The sequence below is a fragment of the Scomber japonicus genome, chromosome 24, assembly GCF_027409825.1.
Source record: "Scomber japonicus isolate fScoJap1 chromosome 24, fScoJap1.pri, whole genome shotgun sequence".
In the NCBI taxonomy this organism is placed as follows: Eukaryota; Metazoa; Chordata; class Actinopteri; order Scombriformes; family Scombridae; genus Scomber; species Scomber japonicus.
Window position 1 is genome coordinate 96,913 of NC_070601.1, and position 10,000 is coordinate 106,912.

The 10,000-nt window shown below is 45.3% G+C and overlaps 1 protein-coding gene across 1 annotated transcript in view; it reads left to right on the forward strand.

Moving 5' to 3' along the window:
- The first annotated feature begins 8,523 nt into the window (after positions 1 to 8,523).
- ebpl (EBP like) overlaps positions 8,524 to 10,000 on the forward strand; it is a 4,734-nt gene continuing 3,257 nt past the window's right edge. Inside the window, exon 1 of the mRNA XM_053314528.1 lies at positions 8,524 to 9,138. Within this exon, the coding sequence (XP_053170503.1) occupies positions 8,920 to 9,138 (219 nt within the window). The 5' untranslated portion in view covers positions 8,524 to 8,919. The remainder of the gene's footprint in view (positions 9,139 to 10,000) is intronic.

Sequence of the window (10,000 nt, forward strand, 5' to 3'; positions counted from 1 at the left end):
AAGTAACAAACCGTTGCAGTGGTCATTTCTAATTCAGCACTAAACCACATAACCGCTATAAACAAGGCAGTAGCATCACCTGAATGTTCGTCATGTTTTTGTTTAGTTGAGGTCTTTTTTTGCCTCTTAGTACGGGGTGCAAAGTTCATGGGCTGCTCCTTTCCATCTGACAAGGAAACATCAAAGCAGTGAAACAGTAGTCTCTGCTTTGGAACATATTATTCTTCTGTTTATTTCAAGTCTGAGATTTTGTGGATACTTCTTTATTGTAACACTCAGTAGATTTGCCATGTGGCCGGTGGAAATGGGACCACAGTACTACAGTAGATGTCATTTCACAGACAACATGGCATCAGAACATGAGCCTCAGACAGGAGGAAACATCTGAAGCATCAATCTAGTAATATATTATAATAATTAGTTTGAAAGCAAAAGGTAAATGAAATGCAAGTCTGTTATAATCTTTTAATTGAATTGCAAAGCATCGTCTTATTCTATGCATTTTAGATTTAAAGTGAAACCAGTAGGCACTACGGTTTTAGTCTTGTGACCCAATCTACTGAACCTCTAATCATTTATTTCTGTAGTGAGTAAAATGTTCCAGCCAATAACAATGATGGCTGAAGTTGTGAATGAGGCAAGTTCTAAAAACACAGAATGTGTTATTAAAAAGGATTGTACTAGTGTCATTTTGAGCCCACATGATTAGGAAATGTAAAGAGACTAATACAATAATGTAAGTAAGTCACTGATTCTTGAGAAGTGGGACAATAAAACCATATGTAAGCCAAATAATACTACATGTATGCATCTAGCATGTACTAGGCTACTGAGCTATGCTTTGATACAACCTACCAACACACTTAAGACACAACTTGGAAACAGTGCAATATATGCATGTGTTATTTTAAAAACAACTTTGATCCAATATTAGGTATGATAAAATGTTTCTTTTAACCAAACAAGACCTTTTTAATAATTAAAAAAAACAATTTTATTCCATGTTTTTGCACATTAATGATTGAACCCCTTTTAGATGCAGTGGGAAGACAGTACATGCCACAGATATAATAATGAAATGAAATTGAAAGTAATAATTGTGTTGAAAACATTAACTATTATTAAACATTTAAACATTAAACATTATCCCATTTCTCAAGAATCAGTGCAATGTATCTGTTGCCCAGGACAGAATATCAGTTACCAGGCTGAACACCTGTTAACAGTGGAGTTTTCTTAATGTCTAGACTTACCCCTCTCATCACTCCAGTCATCATCATCATCATCATCATACTTTGTAGTCTTTTGCCTCTTTGCTGGAGGTCTTCTGGTGGTCTGCTGTTGCTCTTCTCCTATAAAGAAATAAGTTTTAGTAGTGTGAAAGGACTGATATCTGCAACTGTGTACAGAATACAGACTGACTGAGGTGTTGACTACATCTGGACTTACCCACATCGTGTTCACGCTCCTCATCAGCATCATAGTCATCACTTTTAGTAGTTGCACTCTTCTTTTGCCTCTCAACAGGGGGTTTTCCTGTGATCGAGTGTCGCTCCTCTCCATCTGAGAAAAAAATGTTTTAGTAAAGTGTAAGTATTAAAGTCTGTTGATGCTCTTCTTCATCTATGAAAAAATATATTTTAGTAAGTGAAAGCACTAAAATGTCCATGTATATCATCTAGGAAGGATGACACTCACACAGTGAAACAGTAGTGAACTCACACTGAGAACATTTCTTGTGTTGGTAATGGACTTACCCACATCACTTTCACTTCCAGCATTATCACCATGACTTCTTTTAGCAGTCTTCTTTCGTCTCTCGACAGGTGAGCTTGTGGTGGACAGGTGCTGCTGATCTCCATCTGATAGAGATAGAGAGCATTATTAGTACTGAACAATCTGCACTAAGCACCACTCACACTCATTGTTTAGGAAGGCAACCTTTTCTTGCCCAATAAACATTAGAAAATACTCTGGAGACTTAGGCTGCTTCTCCATGCTTAAACCCCCCCCCCCCCCCCCCAAGATAAATCAAGATAACCTCTTTATTAACCTCTAAATTAAAAACTGCAAGTTGAGCTCTGAGCCCTCTAACATGGATTTCTGAATATAAACATTTCAAAACTTAATCTTGAATGCACTAATATGTAATTTCTTGTCTAAATATGATCACATATATTACTTACCATCATTAGCTTCCAGTGGTCCGTCTGCATCTGATTACTTACCATCATTAGCTTCCAGTGGTCCGTCTGCATCTGATTACTTACCATCATTAGCTTCCAGTGGTCCGTCTGCATCTGATTACTTACCATCATTAGCTTCCAGTGGTCCGTCTGCATCTGATTACTTACCATCATTAGCTTCCAGTGGTCCGTCTGCATCTGATTACTTACCATCATTAGCTTCCAGTGGTCCGTCTGCATCTGATTACTTACCATCATTAGCTTCCAGTGGTCCGTCTGCATCTGATTACTTACCATCATTAGCTTCCAGTGGTCCGTCTGCATCTGATTACTTACCATCATTAGCTTCCAGTGGTCCGTCTGCATCTGATTACTTACCATCATTAGCTTCCAGTGGTCCGTCTGCATCTGATTACTTACCATCATTAGCTTCCAGTGGTCCGTCTGCGTCTGATTACTTACCATCATTAGCTTCCAGTGGTCTGTCTGCATCTGATTACTTACCATCATTAGCTTCCAGTGGTCCGTCTGCATCTGATTACTTACCATCATTAGCTTCCAGTGGTCCGTCTGCATCTGATGACATCAGTGTATTTAGGACTTTTTAAGACCTGAAATTTAGATTTTACAATTTTAGACTTTCTTTTTTTAAGATCCCGCGAAAACCCCTGTTACCTTTTGCATTTACAATTTTCTAATCACATTTGCATTGTCTCTGAAAGTGTGTGTTTCTGTCCGTCCACATCAGTTAGTGAAGCACAACCCCGGAGTTTTAAAACTACATCAGCGTCAGCAGTGTTTGTAATGACCTCCGTTTCCAGTGCTAAAACACCGTGGTACTGTGGGCAGGAGGTTAGGGTTAGGGTTAGGTAAGTAGATAAACTTTTAAAACTAATAGTGTGGATGTAGGGTAACGTTAAGAAGGACAGTTGTCAGTATTTAGCCTGTTTAGCCTGAAATACCCGTAGCATTTATCTTTATGTCATGTTCTCATGCAGGCGAGTCTCTGTCCAAGTCTCAGGAACATGTTCTCATGCAGGCCAGTCTCTGTCCAAGTCTCAGGAACATGTTCTCATGCAGGCGAGTCTCTGTCCAAGTCTCAGGAACATGTTCTCATGCAGGCGAGTCTCTGTCCAAGTCTCAGGAACATGTTCTCATGCAGGCCAGTCTCTGTCCAAGTCTCAGGAACATGTTCTCATGCAGGCCAGTCTCTGTCCAAGTCTCAGGAACATGTTCTCATGCAGGCCAGTCTCTGTCCAAGTCTCAGGAACATGTTCTCATGCAGGCCAGTCTCTGTCCAAGTCTCAGGAACATGTTCTCATGCAGGCGAGTCTCTGTCCAAGTCTCAGGAACATGTTCTCATGCAGGCCAGTCTCTGTCCAAGTCTCAGGAACATGTTCTCATGCAGGCGAGTCTCTGTCCAAGTCTCAGGAACATGTTCTCATGCAGGCCAGTCTCTGTCCAAGTCTCAGGAACATGTTCTCATGCAGGCCAGTCTCTGTCCAAGTCTCAGGAACATGTTCTCATGCAGGCCAGTCTCTGTCCAAGTCTCAGGAACATGTTCTCATGCAGGCGAGTCTCTGTCCAAGTCTCAGGAACATGTTCTCATGCAGGCGAGTCTCTGTCCAAGTCTCAGGAACATGTTCTCATGCAGGCGAGTCTCTGTCCAAGTCTCAGGAACATGTTCTCATGCAGGCCAGTCTCTGTCCAAGTCTCAGGAACATGTTCTCATGCAGGCCAGTCTCTGTCCAAGTCTCAGGAACATGTTCTCATGCAGGCCAGTCTCTGTCCAAGTCTCAGGAACATGTTCTCATGCAGGCCAGTCTCTGTCCAAGTCTCAGGAACATGTTCTCATGCAGGCCAGTCTCTGTCCAAGTCTCAGGAACATGTTCTCATGCAGGCGAGTCTCTGTCCAAGTCTCAGGAACATGTTCTCATGCAGGCCAGTCTCTGTCCAAGTCTCAGGAACATGTTCTCATGCAGGCGAGTCTCTGTCCAAGTCTCAGGAACATGTTCTCATGCAGGCCAGTCTCTGTCCAAGTCTCAGGAACATGTTCTCATGCAGGCCAGTCTCTGTCCAAGTCTCAGGAACATGTTCTCATGCAGGCCAGTCTCTGTCCAAGTCTCAGGAACATGTTCTCATGCAGGCCAGTCTCTGTCCAAGTCTCAGGAACATGTTCTCATGCAGGCCAGTCTCTGTCCAAGTCTCAGGAACATGTTCTCATGCAGGCCAGTCTCTGTCCAAGTCTCAGGAACATGTTCTCATGCAGGCCAGTCTCTGTCCAAGTCTCAGGAACATGTTCTCATGCAGGCGAGTCTCTGTCCAAGTCTCAGGAACATGTTCTCATGCAGGCCAGTCTCTGTCCAAGTCTCAGGAACATGTTCTCATGCAGGCCAGTCTCTGTCCAAGTCTCAGGAACATGTTCTCATGCAGGCCAGTCTCTGTCCAAGTGTCAGGAACATGTTCTCATGCAGGCCAGTCTCTGTCCAAGTCTCAGGAACATGTTCTCATGCAGGCCAGTCTCTGTCCAAGTCTCAGGAACATGTTCTCATGCAGGCCAGTCTCTGTCCAAGTCTCAGGAACATGTTCTCATGCAGGCGAGTCTCTGTCCAAGTCTCAGGAACATGTTCTCATGCAGGCCAGTCTCTGTCCAAGTCTCAGGAACATGTTCTCATGCAGGCGAGTCTCTGTCCAAGTCTCAGGAACATGTTCTCATGCAGGCCAGTCTCTGTCCAAGTCTCAGGAACATGTTCTCATGCAGGCCAGTCTCTGTCCAAGTCTCAGGAACATGTTCTCATGCAGGCGAGTCTCTGTCCAAGTCTCAGGAACATGTTCTCATGCAGGCCAGTCTCTGTCCAAGTCTCAGGAACATGTTCTCATGCAGGCGAGTCTCTGTCCAAGTCTCAGGAACATGTTCTCATGCAGGCCAGTCTCTGTCCAAGTCTCAGGAACATGTTCTCATGCAGGCCAGTCTCTGTCCAAGTCTCAGGAACATGTTCTCATGCAGGCCAGTCTCTGTCCAAGTCTCAGGAACATGTTCTCATGCAGGCCAGTCTCTGTCCAAGTCTCAGGAACATGTTCTCATGCAGGCGAGTCTCTGTCCAAGTCTCAGGAACATGTTCTCATGCAGGCCAGTCTCTGTCCAAGTCTCAGGAACATGTTCTCATGCAGGCCAGTCTCTGTCCAAGTGTCAGGAACATGTTCTCATGCAGGCCAGTCTCTGTCCAAGTCTCAGGAACATGTTCTCATGCAGGCCAGTCTCTGTCCAAGTCTCAGGAACATGTTCTCATGCAGGCCAGTCTCTGTCCAAGTCTCAGGAACATGTTCTCATGCAGGCGAGTCTCTGTCCAAGTCTCAGGAACATGTTCTCATGCAGGCCAGTCTCTGTCCAAGTCTCAGGAACATGTTCTCATGCAGGCCAGTCTCTGTCCAAGTCTCAGGAACATGTTCTCATGCAGGCCAGTCTCTGTCCAAGTCTCAGGAACATGTTCTCATGCAGGCCAGTCTCTGTCCAAGTCTCAGGAACATGTTCTCATGCAGGCCAGTCTCTGTCCAAGTCTCAGGAACATGTTCTCATGCAGGCCAGTCTCTGTCCAAGTCTCAGGAACATGTTCTCATGCAGGCCAGTCTCTGTCCAAGTCTCAGGAACATGTTCTCATGCAGGCCAGTCTCTGTCCAAGTCTCAGGAACATGTTCTCATGCAGGCGAGTCTCTGTCCAAGTCTCAGGAACATGTTCTCATGCAGGCCAGTCTCTGTCCAAGTCTCAGGAACATGTTCTCATGCAGGCCAGTCTCTGCAGGTGAACTCTTCACCTCTTCATGCTCCTCACTCATACAGAGCTCTGATTGGCTGCTGAGCTAATGGCTCATTAATTAGTGAGGCCTGCAGCTCTGCTTCTGACCATACACAGACAAGCTACTAATCAATCCTGACCATACACAGACAAGCTACTAATCAATCCACACATAAGAAACTACAAATGTGCAAGGCTGGTGTTAATACAATATCCAGCCAAGCACTCTGTACCAACAGACTTGGTGGTCTGGGATACAATAACAGACAGTGTAATAATAACAAACAGATAACCAGCATTTATGACAAGCATGCAGGGTCCAAAAACAACAAGGTGGGCCTTCAAGGGGCCCTTTGAAGGGTGGGCACAGGGTGACCGCCCCTTCTCGGGCAGTCACTAGATAAAGTCAACTGAATAAATGTTAATTCTTTGAACTATGAAGTTAAAAACAGCATCAGAATAGAGAATAAAGGAGTTTAAGTGACTTTGAACATGCCACAGTAATTCAGAGACTGCTGATCATCTGGGATCTTCACACAGAACCATCTCTGTGGTTCACAGAATGGTCCAAAAGAGACAGCTTAGTGCCAACTGAGCATGGTTTAAACTCCACAGCCTCCCTGAGTGTAAGGCATGACATGCTGCCCATGCCTTTACAGTTTGCCCCTGGCACCCTAACCCTAACCCTCAGCTCATAATAAATAACATTAATAAATAAAAATACAATAATAACAAAACAATTATTATATTTCCTCCTTCTAGCTGAACTGTTGTTCAGGAACCTTATTGCCTCCACAGTAACTTGATGGGCAAGTGTACATAATACAGTGGTATTAACCTTAACCCTCCTCCTGCAGTTAGCAGTGGTTTCCTAGCAGTGGTTTCCTAGCTGCTTGTTGCCTGTCCTTAGCAGTGGTTTCCTAGCAGTGGTTTCCTAGCAGTGGTTTCCTAGCAGCTTGTTGCCTGTCCTTAGCAGTGGTTTCCTAGCTGCTTGTTGCCTAGCAGTGGTTCAGTGGTTTCCTAGCAGCTTGTTGCCTGTCCTTAGCAGTGGTTTCCTAGCAGTGGTTTCCTAGCTGCTTGTTGCCTGTCCTTAGCAGTGGTTTCCTAGCAGTGGTTTCCTAGCTGCTTGTTGCCTAGCAGTGGTTCAGTGGTTTCCTAGCTGCTTGTTGCCTAGCAGTGGTTCAGTGGTTTCCTAGCAGCTATTCTACCATGAAGGCCTGATTCACAGTCTGCTGCTAGAACTCTGTGTGGCATAGACCTGGTCTCTAATCTGAGCTGCTGTTAACCTGAGATCTCTGAGGCTGGTGACTCCTCCGCAGCAGAGGTGACTCGTGGTCTTCCTTTCCTGGGGCGCTCCTCCCGGGGCGGTCCTCATGTGAGCCAGGTTCTGGTTTTTGCGACTGCACTTGGGGACACTTTAAAAGTTTTCCCAGTTTTTCGGACTGACTGACCCTAACCCACTTATTAAACCTGACCCTGACCCTAACCCACTTATTAAACCTGACCCTGTGAAGTGGAGACCAGTTCAGGTGACTACCTCTTGAAGCTCATCAGGAGAATGCAGAGTGTGTGTGTGTGTGTGTGTGTGTGTGTGTGTGTGTGTGTGTGTGTGTGTCTCTGTGTGTGTGTGTGTGTGTGTGTGTGTGTGTGTGTGTGTGTGTGTGTGTCTGTGTGTGTGTGTGTGTGAGTGTGTCATAGTTTTGATGCTTCAGTGTGAAAATAAAGAAAACTCTTTGAATGAGAAGCTGTGTCCAAACTTTTGGTCTGTACTGTATATAAATATATAAATATATACACATGTATGTATTTATATATTTATATATTTATATATTTATATATACACATACATACACATATATATATTCACTATATCACCAACAGTATTCACTCACTCATCTGAATAATTTAAATCAGCTGTTCCACTTCCACGGAGACAGACCCTGTGACAGGGTTAGAGTACACAGTTATATATAGTTATATATAGTTATATATATTTATATATTTATATAGGGTTAGGGTTATATGTATATATATATATAAGTATATATATGTATAACAGAGGGTTGATGGAGACATGAAGACTCTCCTCTGGTTTGGAGGGTTTCTGCTGAGAGAGGTGACCTCTGACCTCTGAGGGGTGTTCTCAACTTCAGCCAATGAGAGTTTGGGGGCGGGCCTTTGAAGTAAGGCAGCCAATGAGAGTTTGGGGGCGGGACTTTGAAGTAAGGCAGCCAATGAGAGTTTGGGGGCGGGACTTTGAAGTAAGGCAGCCAATGAGAGTTGGGGGGCGGGCCTTTGAAGTAAGGCAGCCAATGAGAGTTTGGGGGCGGGACTTTGAAGTAAGGCAGCCAATGAGAGTTGGGGGGCGGGGCTTTGAAGTAAGGCAGCCAATAGAGATCTACGGGGTGGAGCCGGAAACATCAGTCCACCTTCACTCAGAAGCCTCTACTGCCGAGTACTACTGAGTACTGCTGAGTACTACTGACTACTGCAGAGTACTACAGAGTACTACTGACTACTGCAGAGTACTACTGACTACTGCAGAGTACTACTGACTACTGCAGAGTACTACTGAGTACTACAGAGTACTGCTGACTACTGCAGAGTACTACTGAGTACTGCTGAGTACTACTGAGTACTGCAGAGTACTACTGAGTACTACTGACTACTGCAGAGTACTACTGAGTACTGCTGAGTACTACTGAGTACTACTGACTACTGCAGAGTACTACTGAGTACTACTGAGTACTGCAGAGTACTGCTGAGTACTACTGAGTACTACAGAGTACTGCTGAGTACTACTGAGTACTACTGAGTACTGCTGAGTACTGCTGAGTACTGCTGAGTACTACTGAGTACTGCTGAGTACTGCTGAGTACTACTGAGTACTGCTGAGTTCTACTGAGTACTACTGAGTACTGCTGAGTACTACTATCCTGATGGACTCTGCAGCACCTCCTGGTCCTGGTCCTGGTCCTGGTCTTGGTCCTGGTCCTGGTCCTGGTCTGTCCCAGGTCTCTGTGTTGTCCCTGTTAGCATGTAGCATCCAGGTGCTAGCAGCGTTCCTATTGGAGGCCAGGTTTGGGAGGCGGAGCTCTGTGGAGGACCGATGGACGCTGCTGTGGCTCTTCTATGATGTCATCGTCCACCTGACTCTGGTAGGCACCTGTCTGTCTCTACCTGTCTGTCTGTCTCTCTACCTGTCTGTCTGTCTCTCTACCTGTCTGTCTCTCTACCTGTCTGTCTGTCTCTACCTGTCTGTCTGTCTCTACCTGTCTGTCTCTAACCTGTCTGTCTCTCTACCTGTCTGTCTGTCTCTAACCTGACTCTGGTACCTGTCTGTCTGTCTCTACCTGTCTGTCTCTCTGTCTCTCTAAAGAGAGGCAGGTTAGTAGAGAGAGACAGGAAACAGGAGGTGGGGGGGGGTGACATGCAGGATAAGACGCTCGGTGCGGGAGTCGAACCGGGGTCGCCCCCTGGTGGCCTTTTGATAGAATGCAGCTCTAAGTTACTTCTCCATTGACTTGTATAGAGACGGTCGCCCCCTGGTGGCCTTTTGATAGAATGCAGCTCTAAGTTACTTCTCCATTGACTTGTATAGAGACGGTCGCCCCCTGGTGGCCTTTTGGTAGAATGCAGGTCTGAGTTACTTCTCCATTGACTTGTATAGAGACGGTCGCCCCCTGGTGGCCTTTTGATAGAATGCAGCTCTAAGTTACTTCTCCATTGACTTGTATAGAGACGGTCGCCCCCTGGTGGCCTTTTGATAGAATGCAGCTCTAAGTTACTTCTCCATTGACTTGTATAGAGACGGTCGCCCCCTGGTGGCCTTTTGATAGAATGCAGCTCTAAGTTACTTCTCCATTGACTTGTATAGAGACGGTCGCCCCCTGGTGGCCTTTTGATAGAATGCAGCTCTAAGTTACTTCTCCATTGACTTGTATAGAGACGGTCGCCCCCTGGTGGCCTTTTGATAGAATGCAGCTCTAAGTTACTTCTCCATTGACTTCATTTCAGTGG